Source organism: Miscanthus floridulus, chromosome 5 (assembly GCF_019320115.1).
Source record: "Miscanthus floridulus cultivar M001 chromosome 5, ASM1932011v1, whole genome shotgun sequence".
In the NCBI taxonomy this organism is placed as follows: domain Eukaryota; kingdom Viridiplantae; phylum Streptophyta; class Magnoliopsida; order Poales; family Poaceae; genus Miscanthus; species Miscanthus floridulus.
The window spans coordinates 102,840,207-102,863,584 of record NC_089584.1 but is presented as its reverse complement, the minus strand read 5'-3'; the positions used below and the strand labels follow the sequence as shown (position 1 = coordinate 102,863,584).

The window sequence follows — 23,378 nt, the reverse complement described above, 5'->3', positions numbered from 1 at the left end:
CCTCTAAGCTCTATTTTTTTTAGTGTGAAAAACAAACTGAAGCTCAAAGATTGTGATGGGGACTGGGGGCCCATGCTATAGATAGTAATAATCAGGCAATAAGGTGCTTGCTTCTTTGGCCTAGAGATCGTAAAAGCTACGTTGCACGATAAACCTGTAAAAATAATTACCGTAAGATTTGCTAAAATACATGAAATTGAAATCTTAATAAAATGTTTGGGCTGAATATTTTACCGAATTATATGCCTTCCAAATTCCTAGAGCCCAAAAATACCAGCCCAAGCAGAAGAACACGGAAGAGAATATACTCGCGTCACGCGTCGCAAACATGCCGTCCCGTCCCGCACACGCGACCCACCACCAGCAGCGACGATGCCACCAGCCCACCACCGCCGCCCATCCAATCCAACAACGGCCGCGGCAGCAGCAGAGAGACAGGGAGGAGAGGACACCGCCCCGAAGCTACGAGCCGCGGCACCTGCAAGCACGGGCACACGGCCGAGAAAAGCGCAGCCCTACCACGACTCGGCCACCTCTCTCCCTCGTGGTCTCCTCCTCCACTTGCTCCTGCTCCTCCACCCCTCCAATCTGTCTTAGCCCGGCGCACGGCGCACGGCGCACGGCGCACGAAGGGGTTCGATCGGATCGGCGCCGGCGGAGGCGAGATGTGGGAGTCGGTGGCGCTGACCCTGGCGGGCACCGCCGGCAATAACATCGGCAAGGTCTTGCAGAAGAAGGGCACCCTCATCCTCCCTCCCCTCTCCCTCAAGCTCAAGGTATTCCCCCTATGACCCATCCCCTTCCTTCGCCAAACTCCTTTCGCTCCAGATCGCGCCGCTGAGCCTTACGAGTTACGGCGTTCCTGTCCGTGCGCGCAGGTGGTCAAGGCGTACGCGTCTAACCAGCTCTGGATCAGCGGTTTCCTTATGGACATGTGCGGTGCCGCGCTCATGCTCACCGCGCTCTCTCAGGCGCCGGTGCGTTGCCTCTTGCCTCTTTTCCCTGTGCATTTCGTGCGGTGATTGGGTCGCTTATGGTCCCTTGCCGACGGTGGCGCAGGTCTCCGTTGTTCAGCCCATTGCTGGTTGCGGTCTCGCAATACTCTGCGTTTTCTCCCATTTTTACCTCAAGGAGGTTATGAACGGCCTCGATTGGATTGCCATCACGCTAGCTGGTCTCGGCACCATAGGTAACAGATATCCACAAATCTGAACCTTTGTGATTTGTAGTAGAGATGGAAATCAGACATTCCTATAGGCTTCATTGTTTCACGAAGATTTCATTGACCTTTTATATAGGCTTTAAGGAACTCTGATGATTTCATTGGCTGCTGTTCATGCATTTGGTTGATTCTGTGTTCACTTACTTCAGGTGTAGGTGTTGGAGGCGAGGAACAGAAAGTTGACCAGATACCTCTTTTAAATATACCCTGGCTAGTGCTCTCCATTGTCATCTTGTTTGTAGGTACCATACTCTGTGTTGCATAAGTTCTAGTATTACATGACATTCACTTAATATGCTTTCCACCGAAAGCTATGTATTTAGCTAGGTCTTTCTGCTTCAGTTTTCATGTCTTCCTAACAAGAGTTATCAGTTAGATGTGCATTCCTAGATTGGTATCCCTCCTGCGAGTTCGAGGGGGAAAAATTGTGCTTTGCCAATAGTTCTTGAAAGTTGTAACTGTTAGTCGCTGAATTCTTACTCTTGGTAGTAGCAGAATTCTTACTCTCATCGAGAGAGGATGACACTAGGAGTTGAGGCAATTTTCTGGTTTATTTCTCAATGCCATACCAACCTGAGGGGTTAGGGGTACATATTTATAGGCTGCTAGCCAGCCAAGCATATGCCAAGATGCTAGTCTAAGATGCTGTCCTAGATGCTAAGATGCTGTCCTCTAAGATGTTGTCCTCTAGTCTAAGATGTTGTCCTCTAAGATGCTGTCCTCTAGTCTAAGATGTTGTCCTAAAAACAGACCATGCAGCCACAAAGACCATGTGACCAGCACAGCCCCACAAAGACCAGCCCACACATGAAACTTATCCCATCATTCTCCCTCTAAGTCTTGTGTATCGTCCTGTGGGAAAGTTGAACCATCCCGGTCCTGGAGCAGAGCTCAAGGAACTTGACCCTCCCAAGGGGCTTGGTGAGCAGGTCCGCAAGCTGGTCCTTGGTGTTGATGTAGCTCGCCTTGATGCTCCCTTCCTCCAAACAGCCTCGGATGAAGTGGTACCTCACCTGGATGTGCTTGTTGCGTTCATGGAGCACGGGGTTCTTTGCCAAGGCCAGAGCGGACTTGCTGTCCACCCTGAGCTCCACCGCTTTAGTGTCTCTACCGAGGAGATCAACGAGCACTCGAGCGAGCCAGAGCGCCTGAGTTGAAGCGGTGGAGGCCGCTATGTACTCGGCCTCATAGCTGGACAGGGCCACCACCTGCTGCTTGACCGACTGCCAGCTAACGAGGCACTTGCCGAGGAAGAAGAGGATCCCACTCGTGCTCTTGCTGGTGTCGATGTCGCCGGCGTGGTCGCTATCGCTGTACCCGACGAAGTGTGCCGCCCCAGGGCACCTAGGCTAGTAGAGGCCGTGATCGAGAGTCCCCGCAACGTAGCGGATGATCCTCTTCACAGCCTGCTGGTGCTCCGTCGTCGGTCGCTGTATGAATCGACTAACGTAGCCGATGGAGAATGCCAAGTCCCGCCGTGTGTGGACGAGGTAGCGAAGGCTCCCCACAAGACGACGGTACTGCGTAGCGTCCACCTCCGTCGTGCTGTCGCGGCTCAGCTTCAGCCTCTCCTCCATCGGAGTGAGAGCTGGGTTGCAGTCGGTGAGCCCAGCTAGCTCAACGACGCGCTTGGCGTAGGCGGTCTGTCGAAGCGTGATCCCAGAGTCATCCTGGTGCACCTCGATTCCCAGGTAGAAGGAGAGAGGCTCCAGGTTACTCATCTGGAAGGTGGCCTTCATCTCTTCCTTGAATGCTGCCACCTCCGCATCCTTGGTGCCGGTGATCACCAAGTCGTCGACGTAGACACCTACCAGCAGAGCATTTCCTCCACTGCCCCGTCGGTAGATGGCCGCCTCGTGCGGGCTTTGCTCGAAGCCCATCCCCTTTAGCGTGGAATCCAACTTGGCATTCCATGCCCTCGGTGCCTGCCGCAAGCCATAGAGGGCCTTGCGCAGGCGGAGCACCTTGCCCTCCTTGCCGGGGATCGCAAATCCCGATGGCTGGTGCACGTAGACCTCCTCCTTCAAGTCGCCGTTAAGGAACGCCGACTTGACGTCCATGTGATGAACACGCCAGTCTTCCTGGGCAGCTAGCGCAAGGAGGAGTCGCATGGACTCCATCCGTGCCACGGGAGCAAAGGCGTCATCGAAGTCGACCCCCTCCTGCTGCACGAAACCTCGTGCCACCAAGCGAGCCTTGTGCTTGACGATGGCGCTGGCTTCATCCCTCTTTAGCTTGTACACCCACTTAAGGGTGATCGCGCGATGATCACGAGGAAGGTCAGCAAGCTCCCAGGTGCGGTTCTTCTCGACTGCATCCATCTCCAACTGCATCGCGGCGCGCCATGCCGCGTGTCTCTCGGCCTCTGCAAACGACCGAGGCTCGCCGTCGTCACACGCAAGGTGCAACTGCGCCTCCAAGTCGTGAGGCACTGGTCCCGGCACCGGCTGGTCGCCGAGAAGGTTCTCCATCGTACGGTACCGCAACGGCTCGCCGTAGTGGTACGCGTCGATGCGCTCCTCGTGAGAGAGCGGAGTAGCGAGCTCAACCGGGCTGTGCTCGACACGAGCTGGTGTTGGAGTAGGCGTGCCCGGAGAGGTGCCTGTCGGTGCTAGAGTGTGTGGCGGTGCCAGCTGTGGTGGAGCCGGCGAAGGACTCATCGCAGCCGAGGTCCTGGCTGGAGAGTGGTGCTGTCGGAGTAACAGACGCCGGGGTCGGTGGAGGCTCGAGGACTGGGGTAGACGCGCTTGTCGAAGAAGAGCTGCCTACTCCCCCAGCTCCCTCGAAGTGGACGTACTCGACAGTGAAGTCGTCGTACGTCGGAGCCGAGCCGTCGTCCACCGCCTTGTCCCACGCCCATCCTCGCCCTTCGTCGAACACAACATCGCGCGTCGTGCGCACACGCTGTGTCTTCGGGTCGAGGATGCGGCCTTCGAGCCCTCCGCGTACCCGATGAACACTCCCGGAGTGCTCCTGTCGTCGAGCTTGCTGATGTGGCCAAGCTCCTTGGCGATCGCGAGGCAGCCGAAGACCCGTAAGTGGGAGACCATCGGCTTGCGCCCATGCCAAGCCTCGTACGGTGTCCTGCCGTCGAGCGCCTTGGTAGGTGAGCGGTTGAGGATGTTGACGGCCGGCACCACCGCCTCTCCCCAGAAGACAGCCGGCATCCCCCTCTGCTTGAGAAGGGCCCGAGCCATCCCCACAACCGTCTGGTTGCGCCGCTCGACGACGCCGTTTTGCTGTGGGCTGTACGGCGCGGAGTAGTGGCGCTGAATGTCCTCATCAGCGCAGTACAACGCGAATTCAGCTGCCGTGAATTTGCTGCTGTCGTCGGTGCGCAGCACGCGCAGCTTGCTGCCACACTCCACCTCTGCAGCAGCCTGCGAGCGCTTGATGGCGTCCGCAGCCTCTCCCTTGCTGTCGAGGACCATCACCCACATGTAGCGGGAGAGGTCGTCGACGAGCAGTAGGAAGTAGCGTCGTCCTCCCGGTGTGGCCGGTGTCACCGGGCCACACAAGTCCCCGTGCACAAGCTCGAGCCTCTCCTTGGCTCGAAAGCTCGCCCGTTGAGGAAAGGGGAGTCACCTCTGCTTCGTCAACACGCAGACGTCGCAGAGCTGCTCCACATGGTCGAGGCACGACAGGCCTCGCACCATCTTCGTGGCACTGAGTCGCTTCAGGGCCTCGAAGTGAAGGTGCCCGAAACACTCGTGCCACTGCCACGCCTCGTCATCCCGACGAGCAGCGAGACAGAGGGGTTGTGCCACCTGCACGTTAAGGACGTAGAGTCGATTTGCGCTTCTGGATACCTTGGCGAGAAGGCGGCGCCGGCGATCCCAAATCCTCATGACTCCATCCTCAACCACCACGCGCGAACCGTTCTCATCCAGCTGTCCCAAGCTGATGATGGAGTTCCTCAACGCGGGGATGTAGTAGACTCCGGTGAGCAGCCTGTGCTCACCAGACACGGTGGTGAAGATGATGGAGCCGACGCCCTTGATCTCCACGCTGGAGGCATCCCCAAACTTGATGGAGCCTCGGACGCTAGAGTCAAGCTCGGTGAAGAACTCCCGTCGACCGGTCATGTGATGGGTGGCACCGGTGTCGAGGCACCACCTGTCAGTCTTGTCGTTGCCAGAGCCGTCGCCGAGGAGGGCGTGTGCTTTTGGCTCATCAAGGTGGAGGAGAGCCGCTGTGGCCGGTGCCGCTGGAGGTAGCTCGATGCTTGCATGTGCTATGAACAGAGCCGGCTCCTCCTCCGCCTGTGCGACGTGGGCCTGGCCGCGTCGTGGCTGTCGACAGTCCTTAGCCCAATGGCCAAGCTAGCTATAGTTGCGGCAGGCGTCGTCTCATGCCGGCTTGTGCCTGCCGGCGGCGCCGCCCTGGGCGCCTCTGCGAGCATCACCCCCGGCACGTCCTCGCGCCCCGGCCTGGGCGTCTTTGTGCGCCTTGCGCGGCTTGCCACGCTTGCGGCCGCCTGTCGCCGAAGAAGGCTCTCCCTTCTTCCGGCCACCTTGGCTGGCAAGCCACTACTCCCGAGTGAGAAGGAGCTTCCCGCCAGGGGTGATGGGCCCCGAGAGGGACTGTGGCTCATCGCTGTCGACGACCTTGAGGCGACCTATCGCCTCCTCGATCGACATCGTGGAGAGATCCAGCAGAGACTCGATCGAGCGAGCCATCTGCTTGTACTTCTCTGGGACGCAGCGGAAGAGCTTTTCGACAGCTCTCTCCTCGCCGTAGGTGTCATCGCCGAACTGCACCATCTTTTGCAACAGAGTGTTGAGACGGAGAGCGAAGTCATCAACATCCTCACCTGGCTTGAAGGCCAGGTTCTCCCACTCCTTGCGAAGTGCCTGCAGTTTGGACTTGCGGACGCGGTCGCTGCCGATGTGTGCCGCGGCGATGGCGTCCCAAGCCTCATTGGCAGTCTGCTCATTGGTAAGCGAGAACTGCATCTCGCCGTCAATCTAGGTCGTAGTCGACGTCACCGTACCGGACTGCCTCCCACATGTGCCGCACATGGAGCTTTACCCTCATCACCGCAGCCCACTCGACGTAGTTGGTCTTGGTGAGGGTAGGCCACCCACCGCCGGGGCCGATGTCCCTGACGACAGCCTGGAGCCCATGGTAACCTTGGTACCGATCCGGGCAGAGAGAGCCACGCTGCCTGTGAAGGCCGCGCTCTCCATCGACCCGTCCGCCACCGTCGCCGTGCGCGCCTCCTCCAGGAGCGCCACCGGCGCGTCCGCGCCTGTTGGGGCTGCTGCCGCGCTCGTGGGCGTGGGCGGCTGCCCACTGCGCCACCCGTGCTCTCCCTGCCTCCCTCCCCAGCAACTTGAGGTCCGCGTCGGCGCTGTCGTCAGCAGAAACGGAGCTGCTGATGTTGCCGCGCAGGGCCTCGACCTCTGCTGCCGTCGCACGCGCTGCATCCGCCGCCGCCGCTGCTTCCGCCTCCGCTCTGGCTGCTGCCAGCTCCGCCGCTGCCAGCCTCGACGCCCTTGCCGCCGCCGCAGTGGTCTCTGCCGCCGCTCGCTCGTGCTCCTCTGCCGCGGCAAGTTCGGCCTCCTGCCGACGCCGCGTGCTCGAGGCGACCGAGCGCTGAGACTGCCCTGCGGACATGACGCGCTACCGGGGGGCTGCTGCGTGGGGAGAGGGCTGCTTCAGACGAGCGCGCAGAGGGAGAGGAGTGAGCAGGAGCGGCCGGAGCTGCTGCTGCTCTTAGCTGGGGCTGTTGCGAGGCTGGGAAAGAAGATGAGCAGGAGATGCTCAGGCTACAGGATAATACGGCTCTGATACCAGTTGTTAGTCGCTGAATTCTTACTCTCATTGAGAGAGGATGACACTAGGAGTTGGGGCAATTTTCTGGTTTATTTCTCAATGCCATATCAACCTGAGGGGTTAGGGGTACATATTTATAGGCTGCTAGCCAGCCAAACATATGTCAAGATGCTAGTCTAAGATGCTATTCTAAGATGTTGTCCTAGATGCTAATATGCTGTTCTCTAAGATGTTGTCCTCTAGTCTAAGATGATGTCCTCTAGTCTAAGATGCTGTTCTAAAAATAGACCATGCAGCCACAAGACCATGTGACCAGCACAGCCCCACAAAGACCAGCCCACACATGAGACTTATCCCATCAGTAACCTCCGTAAATAACTTACCATAGTCCATTCCCATCTCAGGTACTGCTCAATACTTGGCTTCATATGTATAAAAAGCAAAGGCGCGAGCAAGAGTTGGTGAGTATTTTATAACTCTATAAGCCTGTTTGTGTATTGCATGTCTTGACACAGCGCCATCCCATGCAGACTGGACCCGAAGTGATCGAGGAGATTATATATGGCTTAGAATCAGGCATTTTGTTTGGGTAATTTACTACTGTTGATGCCGTTTTATCATTCTATACTACAGCCTTTTGTCGCATGAGGATGTGACTAAATTGAGGGTTTCCCATTCATCATTTTGTTACTACCATTTATTAGTAAGGAGATCACATGATTAACAACATCATTACATATATAGGATTTCTTCAGTGATCTCTAAGATGGGATTTGTTATGTCCGAGATGGGTTTTCCGAAGATTGTTGTGCCTGCTGCCATTTCTTGTAGTGTTTGCTGCAGTGCAGTGGGATTTGTGTATCAGGTACGTCTAGTTTTTTGGAGATTTGCCAACCAGGTTTGTGTCATCCACCGTAGCCTCCTCAGAATGTGTGCTATGTATCTGTTGTGTTTCTAGAAGATATGCTGCCATTGTTTTTTCGCTTGTACCAATTCGGCAATTCGTGAATTGTCTACCCACACCTTGAAAAGAAGGGTGCCAACAAGCCAAGGCCTCCACAGGGGGGGGGGGGGGGGGAGGATTGTGAAGTGGGCTGCGCATAGTGACCAGAGAGACGAAAGTTGAAAACAAAAAAATATAATTCATAAACAGTATGACCGACAGGGTATAATGTTGTAACCATTTGCTGAAAATACTATAATCAGTTTTTTAGTCATTTAGTGAGACTGAGTGACTTTTTATTTTTCACCGGTGAAAAGTATGTGCTGCTTTTATGCATAAAATTGAAACTCCTAGGACACTTACCCTGAAATTGAAATTTCAAGGGCATGGATTATTTGCAAATTTTTGTGGCTTGCCTCGTATGGGCTGCTTTTATGCATAAATTGAAACTCCTACGACACCCCTGAAATTGAAATTTCAAGGTCATGGGTTATTTGCAAATTTTTTAGTGGCTTTCTTCATTGCAGATATCGTACTGTTTGTTATTTCTATTATAAATTGCACTAGTCTATTCGACCTGTTTTTTTTGAAACATTTGTATGTTTAAGATGAACCATAAGGACTAACCCAACAGTTTTCTTGCGATGTCCTGATTTCATCTGTATTCTCTAATGGTTCTTTTATCCATGCAGACTCGAGGCCTCAAGCATGGGAGGGCAATTGTTGTATCTACATGTACATCAGTGGCATCTATAGTGTCTGGTGTTGTAGCTGGCATGATTGCACTTGATGAACATCTGCCTAAAGCTCCCACAGCTCGATTTTTCCTCTTACTGGGATGGTAATACTTTTATGCTACATTGTATTCTCCTGTACTGCACTGCTTGATTTGGTTCTGTTCTCACTGGCTTTAATTCTCATCTACTGCAATCTGCATTATGTTATACATAGCAATTTCATCTAGTGCTGATGCTAAAGAGCAGTACTAGCCTACTAGGTCCGCTTTGGTGCTATATGATTTCCCTGTTCTTGTGAGGATTCAATTGTTTCATGTGATGACCATGTACCAGATAGGCCCACAAAATTGCCAGTTGTTAGGTGGGTTATCTTGGAACTGATGAGGAGTTCTTTAACAGCTGTCCCTGTTACATATATGTTTACTTTAATCATATGATGATATTGCTACCTGTTAAGATTACTGATAACCAAAGTAATGATTCTCTTTTAACAAACGGTTTGGGAGTCTAAGAAATTAGCTAAATCTTGCAGGTTCTTCATCATCACAGGAGTGATACTTCTTGTTAGTTCAGCCCGATTAATTGCACGTCTACCTAGGCCTGTGCAGAAGTTTCTGAAGAGCAACATAGAGCGCACCCACAGCATCAGGAGGCCTGGTTCAGCACGAGGGAAGGACGCCATCCCAACAACGACAATCCATACATCGTCACTACACTTGCTTACTTCTCCAACAAAGGAGAAGGCCTAGAAAAATGTTGCCACTAGAGCAACTTTGTTTCGGCACCTCTCATTTGTCATGTCATTGTTTGATTGAATGGTTCCGTGAACGTAGTCTAGAGTAGCACCTTAAAAGTTTGGGTTGGTTATTCACCATGCTGCCCTTTATAGGTCTAACAGAAATTTGGAAAAAAAAAATGCTGTGAGTTTTTATCAGGTCTCGTTTTTTGTTTGGTGCCAAGTGCAAAATCCGGAGCTGGTATTGTGCAGTGCTACATCAATGATCACAGGTTGGGAAATGTTACCCAGTGTCATTGATTGGTGGCATGATTTCTTTGTCAAATCAGTTCCATTAGATTTGGCAATTTTGTCAGAAAATAGAAAATGCAGCAGTAAACCAGTAATCCTCCATTTTTCGACAGCTCGTACTAGCCTTGTTGAGTTGTGCAGAAAGGGGTGCAGGGAAACCAGTGGGGGTCTCCAGGTTTATGGATCCTGTCCCTTTTCCCCAAAAAGTTGAATCTAAAAGTTTTGCAGATTTATAAATATTGCGGCACAGAAGATGAGCTTAGGAGAGCTTTTTGAGGGTCAAGTGGGATAGTGAGTCTGGCGATTTCTCCAAGCAAGATCAGTGTTTGCTGTTGTAGACGGGTTCATTTCTACGAGTCTCAGCTCAAGTTAATCTTTGGGACATGTTCTCCCAAAAGTTTGTACTCTGGTTCAAATGATAATATATTTGAGTACTTGTCAAAAAAAAAAAAAAAAACAGAGGCAGCAGGCAGGTTTCTGAATGGTACCTTGAACTAGAGGCCAAGTTGTCCCATGTGTGCGCCTGCTTTCTGAATGGTGCCTTAGAGGCAACTAGGTTGTTGTCCATGTGTGCACAATAACACAAATCTGTATGAGCATTTGATGTTCTGTCTAACCATTTCAATGCAAACCTTTCACGGTTCATGTGAGCGTTGGTCGATTTCAAGGTGTCCTTAATTTTCATCACAGGAGTTTTATTCCACACCCCTTCATTCTTCCTCATTTTGAGTTTTCAGGCTTTAACCACAGACACAAAAAAAACAAGGTCCTCACATATCTACTGTGTTGTAATTCTATAAAAAAAAGATGCACATCTTTAATCTACACAAAAGGTATCCTTCCAAGTCCTAAACCATCAATTAAATAAAGGAACAAGTGGATCAGTATAAAATTATTGTTTGATCTCATTGTCTCCATTATCCATGCTGCCAAACAAAGCTGCCAATGGCAAGCGGGCCCAAATCAGAATGTGTTATTACAAGTGTGTGAGGAATTTCGGATCAGTCCGAAGAACATGCTTTGTAGATAAAAGGTGAGGTACCTTGCAGATGCTTCCTTCTTGTTTCCCTTTGTGACAAGCTACTACAAGCACTATCTGAAACAGCCCGGGCCTATCACGATTAAAATGGCATTTCCTATGTTGGGTTAGGTGTATGCTAGTACAATAGATATGGTTTTGTTTGTTCAGACATTTTTTGTTTATAATAATCTATCTAGTTCAGCTGACCCGTCAACAAATGAACGCCTGTCGCCTGTTATTACGTGGTATACAACAAGTACGTACCCGTCGCCTTGGTCAGCATCTAGAACGTTTGAACCATGCAGGAACCAGCTCCCACAATCGACTTTTAAGCCAACTTTAAGCATTTTCTCAAATTTTAATAGAAAAAAGAAAAGTTAAGCTCTTACACACATTTCAGAGTTATATGAGAGTGTCATGTAGGACTATATATGTTAAAAGTTATGTGCTAAAAATTTACACTATTGGATAAGTGGGCCAGTAACTAGTTTACGCATCTAACCATTGTGGGTGCCTAAGACAATAAAAGATTTTGGATTTGGGCTTTGCCTCGCGCCGCTTGTACTGTTCGTCTTTCAGCGGGGTAGGCAGGGGCACCAAACCTTCTTTGCATACAAGTGTAACGATGTGACTATACACAAGTATCTCACTTTACAAGTTTACATACAAGACTCATCTCATTCATGGGAATTGCGTGTCTCCTATCCTGTCTGACACGTTGTTTCCAGCTAGCATTGTTTGCCACCTTTATGTTATCTAGGAAGTTTAGAGACTCATTATTCTACCAATCCTGACTACTAAGGTCCTGTCGGCTGGCTGAAAAAACGGCTAATGCTGATGCTGATTTGTTGTGAGAGAAAAACATTATTATTTTAGTGAAATGGTATGACTGATAAGTTCAAGCGAACATGGCCTAAGAGTGTGATGGCAACACTACGTACTCACATTTTCCGAGTGGACAAAGCATGTTGACTAAAGTTCTCAATGGCAAATTTTCAAGAGAAGGAAAAAAAGGTTCTCAATGGCAAAAGGTCTTGCGGTTCAACTGATATTAGTTTTGAACATTCTTGGGCAAAAACTTCTATTATAAGGTCTACATCTACTTACTAGATTATCTCGTATTAAAACAGGTCGACTGGGTGCTCAAGGATCATACTTAAGGTATGATTTCTTGGCCATGAATCTTTGGCTACCAGTGCCGTACTCCGACTCCATCGAAAACCAAATAAAAGTGAAATGCTAATGATTTGCAGGTTGCAGTTGTCATGATAAATTGATAGCAATATATCGTCATAAAAGGGAGAATTTTTATGAAAACAAGGGGATATAGAATAAGAAGCGGTTAAGTCCAAAAGATAGTCTTTTGGTGTATAGTTTTTAAAAGGAAAAAAAACGTGTTAATCTTTTATGGTCAAACCAGGGTTCAAAATTTCGCAAATTCTGATAATTTCAAGGGTGGCCGATAGAAAAATCTGAAGATTCGTATTATAATAATACTGTGATTTATTGTAAATATATAACTATAGACTCATAATTTCGAGGGTTGCCAAGCAAAATTTTCGTTACTCTGGCTTCATGCTTAAGCTAAACTTGAGAGTTTACGTGTGTTTCTTCACTAGTGAACACTTGTAAAATTTTTATTTATACTTACCAAGCTTTGATGGTAACCACAAATATAAGACCTTTCCGTTTAATTTAATCAAATACTATAGGTAGGTGGTCAAAGTCCAATCATTCTCCGAGTGCCCAATATACGTGAATTGAGCAAGCAATCTAGTGCTCCCTCCATTTTTTTACATGTCATATTAACTTTATCCCAAATCAAATATTTGTATTTTTAATCATCCATTTCAAAAAATTATATAGGATCATGACATGAGATATATTTTTTAGATTCACTATGCGAAATACTTTCATAATATATAATTCATATGTTGTGAAACTAAAAAATGGATGGTTAATGATAGTAATGTTTGAGCTAGGATAAAAACTAACGTGACTTGTAAGAAACGGAGGGAGTAATATGTTACTACTTTATATTTTTTTCTATTTTAAATTACAGATCATCTTGATTTTTCTAGATACATAATTTTGATTATGCTCCTAGACATTCTCACCTTTTTTCAAATCTTCGTTTTGATTTTCTAGATATATAATTTTGGTTATGCAGCTAGATAGCCAAAATGGCTTACAATTTGGAATGAGAGAGTATTTATACATGAAATAATTGAGAGGAAAAAAAATATCTGATGCCAGGTTTCATAGTAGCACAAAACAAGAGTCTGCCACCTCATCGGCCGGTCAGGATAATATAGTACGGTACTCCATTGCGTGCACCCAGCAATAATAACACTCGAGGAACAGTCCACCATGGTCGATAGCGACATGGAAAGCGACTAAATGGAGGGACCAAAACGCAAAACAGCCGACCGCATAGATGGACATCGAAAGGCCAAACTGCTCCAGTATTCTTTCTCTCTCTCTCTCTCTCTCTCTCTCTCTCTCTCTCTCTCCCTTATTTTACTCCTTCTCTTGCTTCGCTTTGCTTCGTCTACTTCTCAACATCCCCCGAAAAACCGAGGATTGGACTCACTCCACCACCGGATGCGTGTGTACGCACGGACCGCCCGCCTGCCCCCGCACGGCCATGGCAGCCGCCGCCTCCCCCTCATCCTCGCCCCTATCCACAAACCCTAGGTAGCACGGGAGTGCACCGCCGCCCGCCGCCAGATCCCCGAGACCCCGCACAGCCCCGCCGATCTGTGGTCCGCAACTAGATTTCTGGGTGTGAAAGAGCGCGTTTTTTTAGCAGTTCTTAGCTAGGGAGATTTTGGGAAGGGAGAGTGCTGGAATAATGGAGCCGAGGGTTGGGAACAAGTTCCGGCTTGGGCGCAAGATCGGGAGCGGCTCTTTCGGGGAGATCTACCTCGGTGCGTAGTCGCTGCTTGTGCTCTAGAGATTTTTTTGGCCCGTGCTCTCTTTCCGCTGCTGCTGATGAGATGGCTCTGTCTCTGACTCTCTGTCGTTTGTGGATGCAGGCACCAATATCCAGACGAACGAGGAGGTTGCGATTAAGCTGGTCCGTGCTCTCTGGCTGCTGGATTGCCAGCAAATGTTTGTTACATTATACTAGTTTTGGATGTTTTAGCTTCCTGCTGTGTAGTACAGCTTGTTAGTGCATCTTATCTTGGTGACCACTGTTGGGTACTGCAGCATGTAGTTGCTGTTAGTCGAGGTGTTGGTTTGGGACTTCGGGTGTTTTAATTTGTAGCTATTTCAGTGTTCTTCTAGCCGTCCAGTACCAACTCCAGCTCTATGGGTTTGCTCTGGATTCTGGTTCTGCTTGCATTAGCCCCTATCGTTCTCAACAGATGGATCGGTCATAGTAGTATGTTGGCTCTGCTTGACCTCGCTTGTGGTTGACTTGGTAGGGCTTGAATGATTTGTGCAGCTATGGTCACTCTATAATATTGGTAGGTGCTAATTGTGACGAGATGCACCTCTTGGACTATTCTCTGATGTGTCTTGATTGACTGGTAGATGGATGAACCAAGAGATGACCAGGAAAGGATAGTTGGCCCTTCAATTTTTGGAGGATGAAGTCTAGAGAGAGACTGCATTCCTGATACATGCAATGTAGAGTTGCTTGTAGTAGCTTAGTGCTTTCATGAACTATTTACTGCATAAATGCTTGGTCATTCAGCTTGGTTACTGGTATCAGCTTATGAGCTCAGCTTTTGATTGCCCTTGTCTGTATTCACAGGAAAATGTGAAGACAAAGCATCCTCAGCTGCTCTATGAATCAAAGATTTATAGGATTCTGCAAGGAGGAAGTATGGAAGCTTTTGACTGTTCATATGTTCTTTGTGATGTAAGAATATGATGTAGGGCAGGTGGGACTGACAATCTTTGTTCTGACAGCTGGAATACCGAACGTCAGATGGTTTGGTGTAGAAGGGGACTACAATGTCTTGGTTATGGATTTACTTGGACCAAGCCTTGAGGATCTATTCAATTTCTGCAGCAGGAAATTGTCTCTGAAGACTGTACTTATGCTCGCTGATCAGATGGTATGCATAGTGCCATAATTGAATCCCGTTTCTTCTCAAAGTTTTAGTACATGTGTTTTTCCATCGTACTCCGTATGAGTCAACTCTCCATATGTGTCTGCTCTCATGGCTATGACCCAGACATTGCTACCCAGTATCCACATTGGCACCTTGCATTTGCACACAGGCACACAAATCATCATCAATCATTTTATATAATGTTACGGGCCTGGTGCAAGCGGTGAGTCTTACCGCCTGTGACCGGAAGGTCCCGGGTTCGAGTCGCGGTCTCCTCGCATTGCACAGGCGAGGATAAGGCTTGCCACTAACACCCTTCCCCAGACCCCGCATAGAGCGGGAGCTCTCTGCACTAGGTACGCCCTTTTTTTTGTACTTTCGTTGTGGTTCCCACATCGAACACTCTCCCTCCTAAGCATCTCTGCTTCTCTGGTTGAATTATTCTGTTTGTATACATTATCCTTTTCCCACCTATGACAGATGAGCTTTATGTAATCTGCCCTCCTCACTTGTAGATAAATCGAGTGGAATTTGTTCATTCTAAGTCTTTTCTGCATCGAGATATTAAGCCAGATAATTTCCTCATGGGTCTTGGCAGACGAGCTAATCAGGTGGGTGTCAATACCATCTTTAGCATGTGCTTACAATTTCCTTTTTCAGTTTTTGTTGGGTTTATTAACCACTTTATGTTTTGTTCTGTTTTTCATCCAGGTCTACGTTATAGACTTTGGCCTTGCTAAAAAATACAGGGATACCTCGACGCATCAGCACATCCCATACAGGCATAGAATAATCTAAGCATTCCTGAGTTATTATATATATGCTTTGTGTTCATTCCTGTAGTAAGCATGTTTAGTGTTCTTCTAATTAGCTCAAGTTACTTCCCATTTTTCTCTTGTGTCTTCTAGGGCCAAGCCGGAAATTCTAAGCCTGTCAAACTTTTTGTTAGCACAACTTCTATCTGGTTACTACTATAATGCTTAGTAATTACAATAGACACATCTCAGTCCTCACATGAGTGTGGAGGGAAGAAAAATAGACTAAATAACTAAAAAGATGCCAGTCGTGGCAATTTGATAGTTGTATCTTGCAGATATCTTAGTCGTTTTCTTTACCTTTTTTTCTAGCTATTCACGCATGCAATTTTAACTAGGTTGTAAATGCTGCAGGGAGAACAAAAACTTGACAGGAACTGCAAGATATGCTAGTGTGAACACTCATCTTGGCATTGGTGAGAATTATATATAGTATTAGTTGAAGTTCTTTTTTTCCTTGATATGCATTGTACTATTCTTCAATATATGTTGTAAAGTGCAACTTCAGTGATCCTTGTACTGGTGCATTCTATATGGTCTGGCTAAATTTTTCTCTTGTTTCAATGCTAGAACAAAGCCGAAGAGATGACTTGGAATCTCTTGGATATGTGCTTATGTACTTCCTGAGGGGCAGGTGAGTTTGATCAGTCATCTGCTCCTTTTGTATGCATCCCATTTTAGGTTAACATTTTTTTTCTTTTGCAGCCTTCCTTGGCAAGGTCTTAAAGCAGGAACAAAGAAGCAAAAGTATGAGAAAATTAGCGAGAAGAAAGTTGCAACATCAATTGAGGTATGTCCAGTGCATCTTTAGCTGGAATTGGAACTTTTCCCTGGGAAATCCTTATGTTGTCGATCTATTTCAGGCTCTATGCCGTGGGTATCCTACTGAGTTTGCATCATATTTCCATTATTGTCGTTCACTGCGGTTTGATGACAAGCCTGACTATTCATACCTCAAGCGTTTATTCCGTGACCTTTTCATTCGCGAAGGCCAGTTCCTTTGCCTTGCTTTCACTGTTAAAGATATATCAGTACCCTTTCCAAGAGAAAAAAAGTGCGCCCATGTTCATTATTGGAACTCTGTTTTGCAGGTTTTCAGTTTGACTATGTATTTGACTGGACAATACTGAAGTACCAACAATCTCAAATAGCCACTGCTCCACCCCGTGTGGTAGTGAACCTCTCCAACGCTCCCTCCTTGAGTTACCCACCAAACATGCACATTTGTGAACTATCTGCAGGGATAACTTTGATGCCTTACCTTTGTTACAGGGCCATGGCGCGGGGCCTTCTGGGTTGGCACCTGCATTACAGAATGACAGGCAATCAGGTAATTTGGTGCACTCCTTCATTTGCCTTGTTTGCATTTCAGCATTTGATTGAGTAATGCTCATTGTTTATCTTTCAGGCCCTGAGGAAGCAAGGACTAGTGGTTGGTCATCAATGGATCGGCGTCGTGCCCCACTACCAATTACAAGCGTGGGGACATTATCTAAGCAGAAAGCACCAGTAGGGAATGATGCTACTGTTTCTAGAGATGCTGTGGTAAGTTTGTTGTCATATTGTCCTTTGTTTATAATGGGAAAAGTGTGCAAGATGGGGCAACTTTTCATGTTGTAGACGTTGTGTAATAAAGCTATTCCATTGCACAATGTACACAAACTGTTCTGGGAATAGCACAACGTACACATACTGTTCTGTGATGCGAGCCATCAAACTTTTTGGTATCTAACCTTTTATCTTCGAATATCTATTTGTAACATATGAAATGGATACTGTCGATTTATCAGCGACCACATTTTCATGGTATTATTATACATGGGTTTTATATACTTTATAATAGAAATTAGTGGTCAAAGTGGCATTGTGGAGACAGTTTACGTCACGATGATGTTCTTTTGTGAGCAGAGGGCATATCACGTCAAACATAGTGCGGACACCACTACAAAGGCTTTATGTGTTGGTAGTTGGGGTCTTTGGGATAATGGGTTGGGGAATTTGGAAGCAACATTCGTATACACATGATTTAGTTAACATTACAAGATCCTGGTCAGTTCTTGCAGTTCTGAAAATTTGTCAGAATTTTTGGATAGGTTATTATCTTGAACAAGAATCCGGAGATTAGTCAATACCTATAGGTGGTTTTGAAGATTTTGCACCAACATTGGGAATTATCAGCTGCTGTTTTCAATTTCATCGAGTCCTCCTGTACATCACTTTGTACAGAGTACTCAATTGATTTCTTGATTAATGAATGCTGGTTTAGATGAATCCGTACTATTGTGTTTTGACTTGGTAATAGTAGTATACCTCAATGATTTGTATTTTCTTTGTTACACTGTTTTTCTTTGATTCATGACATTCATAATTTATTACCTCCATTCTTAAAATAAACAGCAGAAAAGATGCTCAATCTTGGGGCTTAATTTGGTTGCTGCTTCTCTTCAGATATCTGGACCAACCTTTCTGGGAAGGTCAAGTGGATCTTCAAGGAGGCCTGTAATTTCAAGTAGCCGTGATGTGGTGGCCACTTATAGTTCTGAGCCTTCACGAGCACGTACAACTGATGCAAGCCCTGGGGCATTCCGCAGAGCCTCAGGTCCCCAGAGAAGCTCACCTGTCCATTCTGCAGAACAAAAGCGCTCATCCTCAGGCCGGCATCCATCTAATGTGAAGAACTATGATTCTGCTCTCAAAGGCATTGAAGGTCTTAATTTTGATGGTGACGAGAGGGTCCAGTACTAGAGCTGCAAGAAATTCTACATCCACTGTAAAAATCATAATCAGGTGGTAAGCATTGTGTTTCTTGTTGAGTTTTGGATCAACAGGAAATAAAATGCTGGAAGGAGGATCTGGTCACGTGCTGTGCGGTTTCAGGTGGTCCTCTGACCAAGGTAAATAAATGGTCCTATCTGAGGCGCTTCAAGCCTAGCTCTCATAATGTTATCGTTATTTATGTAAATGTCTCTTATAGTGTGAATGTCAGGCGCCCGGATTCATCAGTCTATTTTATTGTTTAATTCCGTAAGATGTTCCATTTTGAGTTGCTGGATCTTGGGACAACAAAGCTGAAACTGGTAGGACTTTATTTGGAAAACTGGAATTCGAGCATGTAGAATTTTTAAATCGGTTCGTTGGACAAATTTGTCTGAACATGTTCCTGACTAGTAATGTGATCTGTCAAGGCAAATGATGTTATTTGCCCCTGTGATTATTCATCCATCTCTTCAGTTTTCACACCCCTGACAAAATATTATAGCACCAGTGAGCATCCAGGTTCCGTTCTGGTGCAATTCTGCAGCTACGTTGATTCACTGCGTTTCTATATCTCTAATTCTCTATCCAATCTTTCAGCAGGGATTCTGTCTAAAAACCATACCTCTATCTCTACCCAATCTTTCTATATCAATATTTATACTTAATCCCTATATTATCCGCCTCTCATCCTCTTCTTTCCCTCAGTTCGTTGTCCTTCGATCTCACACCCTCTTGCTTAGAGTGAGTTATAAAACCGCCTATGTTTGTTCACTTGTGTAGTAGCCTGTCCATCGTCACTTCCTCCCACCCTTCTTGCTTATAGTGAGTTATAAAACCGCTTATGTCCACTTATGTAATAGCCTGCCCACCTGAACTGCGGTGCATGTGTGGTGTGTGGCTCGTCTTTTATCTTTCTTAAACTCACAATAGGTTAAGATAATAGCCAACTGTTTGGCTATTTAAGTTGAGTCAATTTATTTTTAGTTTTTTTTATATATGATTAATCCTTTATTGCACTAGCATGTAGTATGGGTCTTAGAATTTATTTAATTTAACATAGGTTCATTATCATTGTCATGAGCACCACACAACAAATTTTACGTTTGGTTGCAACCGCACGGATATGTTTGCTAGTGTATAATATAGTAATCTTCTGTCTCACTCTCTCATCTCGCCTGATCCATTCCTCCCTTCTCTTCCGTTCCTTTGTCTGGCGTTCCTCGCTCTCTCAATCTTCTCACTTTGAGTTTGAAGCTGCAAAATCTTCATTGGCGTCGCAGCACTTACGTCATGACCTAGCTACATTAGCCCGTTCGCTTCGTGGCATGCGAACAGGCATGTGGCTCGCCTTTCACTTTTTGTAAAGTCACAACACGTGCACACCTATTTAAATTGAATCAATCTCCTGTCAATTTTTCCCTATGAGATTAATCCTTAACATTTGGTGTTGGAAACAACTTGTGCAAAATAAATAAGTGAAAAATCACCCTCTGAGCAGAACCATGTTGATACGGAGAAATGTTTGTGTTCTGACCATGCTGCTGCGCTCTCATGCACAACAGGGGGAAGGGAAGCCGTGTGAGTTCGTTTCACCGATCACTAGGGATCGGTGGTTGTGAAAAAATACTACACAAACTATATCCATAAAGCAAAGGACGGCTGCAACAAGTTGCATTCCAATACAGTGAAAATTTGAAGCAAAAACACGTTTCTGTTTCTTCATGACTTAAACCCTCAACCGATGTAAATGAATGAAACTCATCTATACAAATTAACCGAATGAAGTGCTTCAGATTCGTCAACAAAACATAATGATGACCACACATTACAATAGTAACATAATTCCTTCATTGTACAAAGTGTAGTATTGTAACCACGGTGAACAAAAGTACACTACTGTAACCATATATGATTTTGCCAACACTGTTAATGTTGAATAACATACACAAATTCTTATACTCTTGTTCACCAGATGAAGTAACAATTGAGCGCACAAGTACCATACTACCATGAGTGCCAACTAAAAAGGTAGATCAAAAGATGATACTTGAAAGCCGATGCCTGCAGTCGAGTAACAACTAAATGCTAGACGAAGAACATACTCCAGGAACGAATTTCGTCTTGGTAAGTGTCTTGACATACTCTTTTCCATAGCCCAGCTCTGACATCTCCCAGCTCGTCCGTGAGGCAACCTCCTGGTGTGACCGAGTGTAGTGCTGAGTATAACCAAGAGAATTAGAAGCACTGATGTAAGTCAATGAGGCAAACTACAAGTCCAATGTCCAAAGAACTGAGTGTCCGAATTGTATAATAAGCAGATGAGGTCACCTCACCTCCATTTTCTCCAGTAATTCATGGGCAGTTGGCGCAGAAACAATTATCTCTCTGCAATCTAGCTTAATAAAACCTTCCGTCGCACCTTTATCAAATAGCATGAGCAACGGGTCGTAGTAACCATCAACATTAAGCAATCCAACCTGCAGTATGTCAAGATAAGTTACTTGTTGAGTGCCCATAAGCTACTTGTTTGCTGCCATATACTAATACTCACTGGTTTGTCATGAATTCCTAGTTGTGACCATGTTATCATCTCTAACAACTCTTCCATTGTTCCATACCCTCCTGATGTCCAGAAAACCGTCATTGTCACATCAAACAAAATAGATGTCAGTGTCAGCGTGTACTAGAGAAAAAAAGATATAAATTGTGTACCAGGAAGAGCAATGAAGGCGTCAGCTTGTCGCGCCATTTCAGCTTTCCTTTCATGCATATCGGAGACAACCTTTACTTCTCCAACGCTAGCACCAGATATCTAGTTTGAGAAGAAAAACAAAATCATTGTTCCAAATGATTGAAGATGATGTATAGGACTCCGGGTTCACTTGGGAGCAAGCAAGTACCTAGAAAGAGTAGCATATTTGTTTTCCTAGTTGCCTTTGACGCATTCCAAACTCTTCAGTTTTTGAGTTACCTATAGACAATCATTCTAAACCTATCATCTACTGCCTAATGGAAAATTTTATGCCTCACACTCTTTCCCCTCTCAAGTTGAGATGTCCTATTGGCAAGTTACACATTCTTATAATTAAACCCATCCAGTGGTAAATATTAAAATTCCGAGTTGTACCGCCCTAAAATCTAAACTGATAGGCTGCAACTGCAATTCACCTCTCCTAAATCCTAGCTCCAATTCCTTAGTGATCACCTATTCACCTATTGCCAACCCCCAGAAGCAAAGATGAATCAATCTGAGCCAACAAACCTTAGGAATCAAATGGTGACTTGGAGAGCACTACTGACATAGCACTACATGAGCTGCTACATACTAGAGCAAAATCATGTGAAACCAACATCCAGGGCCAAATTCGTGGAAAAATTTCATATGAACCACCTGTAAGCAAGTACAAAACCAAACGCGAGCCAGATTCTATTTTTGAGCTGAGATTTGTTTTGCAGTTAGTTAAATATCATTCTCTCCTGTGAACCAATTAGCCACTAGAGCAGAGTGATACTAGTAGAATTAACAATGACGTAACAATCGATAGTTCTACACATACACAAAGAATAGGACAGACAAAAAGGACAGCTAATATTTAATACACACCTCAAGCGGCATGAGTGCTCTTGGAATCACCCTGCAAACGGATCAAACAGGGAAGCCACACGTTAGACAGATTGAAGAGTTCGATCATGAAGTTTGCCAGTTCTGAAGAACTGAACAGAAGCAGAATTCTCCAGGATGTGCAGGTAGGCAGGTACCCGAGGACACTGCAGCCGCCATCAAGAACCGTCTGCGCGATCAGGCCCATGAGCCCGACGCTGCCGCCGCCGTAGACCAAATCGATCCCCCTCGCCACCTGAAAAGACGAGAACCCGCGGAATCCCGCCAGGGAGCGTGACTGCGTGAGCGAGCGACCAGGCAATCCAGCCAAAGACAAGAAATTTTGAAGCGACCGCGGGCGCAGCCTTTCCATCGGCGGCGCATTACCAGCTCTTTGCCGAGGTCGAGCGCGGCGTCCCCGTAGACGGCGCGATTGCCGGGGTTGCTGCCGCAGAAGACGCAGATCCTGCCGAACCTGCTCGGCTCTGGCGCGTCAGCCGCGGTGTCGCCCATGGCGGAGGAGCGGAGCGGGCAGTGGCGGCGGGACGGAGGCTAGGAGAGGTGTTCGGCTTTGGCTTCTCTGCCTTCGAGGACGGGGGAGCTTCAAATGAAAGGACGCGATCGTGCTGTTTAATAATCGCGCAATCAATTTGCCGAGTCAACTCCAGTGGCCCCAGATTGCACCACAGGAGCCCACATGGCATACTAAGTACAAGGTCTCTTGTATGTAATAACTAACTAAATAGATACTATCAATTCACTACTAACTACTAAGTACTACTAACTAATTATGTCAAGTAACTATCTAACTAACTATGTAACTAAGTATATAACTATTTAACTAACTATCTTACTAACTATATAACTATGTAACTAACTATATATCTAACTATGTAAAGTATCCATCAATCAACCTATCAATCTAAATATCTTTCTACCTATCTAAATCACTACCACACTAACCAACTAATAACCACTATTAAATAACAAAATTTAAAAACTAATGTACCTCGAGTGCAGGGGAGGCACAGCTGGTCGACAAGAGGCAGAGACGGCTGGCGGGGAAGCTGTCGTGCGCCCACGCGTGCACCCGGCCGGCAACCGGAGTGGCCAAGCTGGCGGGGGCGGGCGGCCACAGGAGACCGGCAACGGCACCCCGCTATCGGCCTACGGTCCCCGCTGCCCTTGTGGAGCGGGCAAGGGAGGGCGGCGCAGCAGGGGCCGGCGCGGTCGCGGCCATCCGGGTTTGACGACGCGTAGGGCGGCGCAACAGTCATGGGCAGGGCACGGCGCCTCGCGGCTCGACGCGCGGGGTGGGGATGGGTGCGACCAGGCACTCCCGACCGGCGCGGCGTAGCACGGCGCGTGGGGCTCGGCGGCCCGGGGCGCGGCTCACCGGCGAGCGGGATG

The 23,378-nt window shown here is 47.2% G+C and overlaps 2 protein-coding genes and 1 pseudogene across 2 annotated transcripts; 2 read left to right on the top strand and 1 right to left on the bottom strand.

Moving 5' to 3' along the window:
- Positions 1 to 341: 341 nt before the first annotated feature.
- LOC136450360 (probable magnesium transporter NIPA9) lies at positions 342 to 9,614 on the top strand. The gene is made up of 9 exons (XM_066450762.1): positions 342 to 776; positions 879 to 977; positions 1,060 to 1,189; positions 1,372 to 1,460; positions 7,405 to 7,461; positions 7,531 to 7,589; positions 7,745 to 7,865; positions 8,636 to 8,784; positions 9,213 to 9,614. The coding sequence occupies exons 1-9, from the start codon at positions 666 to 668 to the stop codon at positions 9,427 to 9,429; spliced, it is 1,032 nt and encodes a 343-aa protein (XP_066306859.1). The 5' UTR covers positions 342 to 665; the 3' UTR covers positions 9,430 to 9,614.
- A 3,616-nt stretch (positions 9,615 to 13,230) lies between these two features.
- Positions 13,231 to 18,828, top strand: LOC136450359 (casein kinase 1-like protein 2). The gene is made up of 14 exons (XM_066450761.1): positions 13,231 to 13,658; positions 13,767 to 13,807; positions 14,492 to 14,561; positions 14,650 to 14,798; positions 15,311 to 15,406; positions 15,507 to 15,577; positions 15,965 to 16,026; positions 16,181 to 16,244; positions 16,316 to 16,400; positions 16,474 to 16,600; positions 16,702 to 16,781; positions 16,883 to 16,940; positions 17,019 to 17,155; positions 18,059 to 18,828. The coding sequence occupies exons 1-14, from the start codon at positions 13,583 to 13,585 to the stop codon at positions 18,353 to 18,355; spliced, it is 1,413 nt and encodes a 470-aa protein (XP_066306858.1). The 5' UTR covers positions 13,231 to 13,582; the 3' UTR covers positions 18,356 to 18,828.
- Positions 18,829 to 20,201: 1,373 nt separating this feature from the next.
- LOC136452824 (probable cytokinin riboside 5'-monophosphate phosphoribohydrolase LOGL1) lies at positions 20,202 to 22,667 on the bottom strand (annotated as a pseudogene).
- Positions 22,668 to 23,378: the final 711 nt, after the last annotated feature.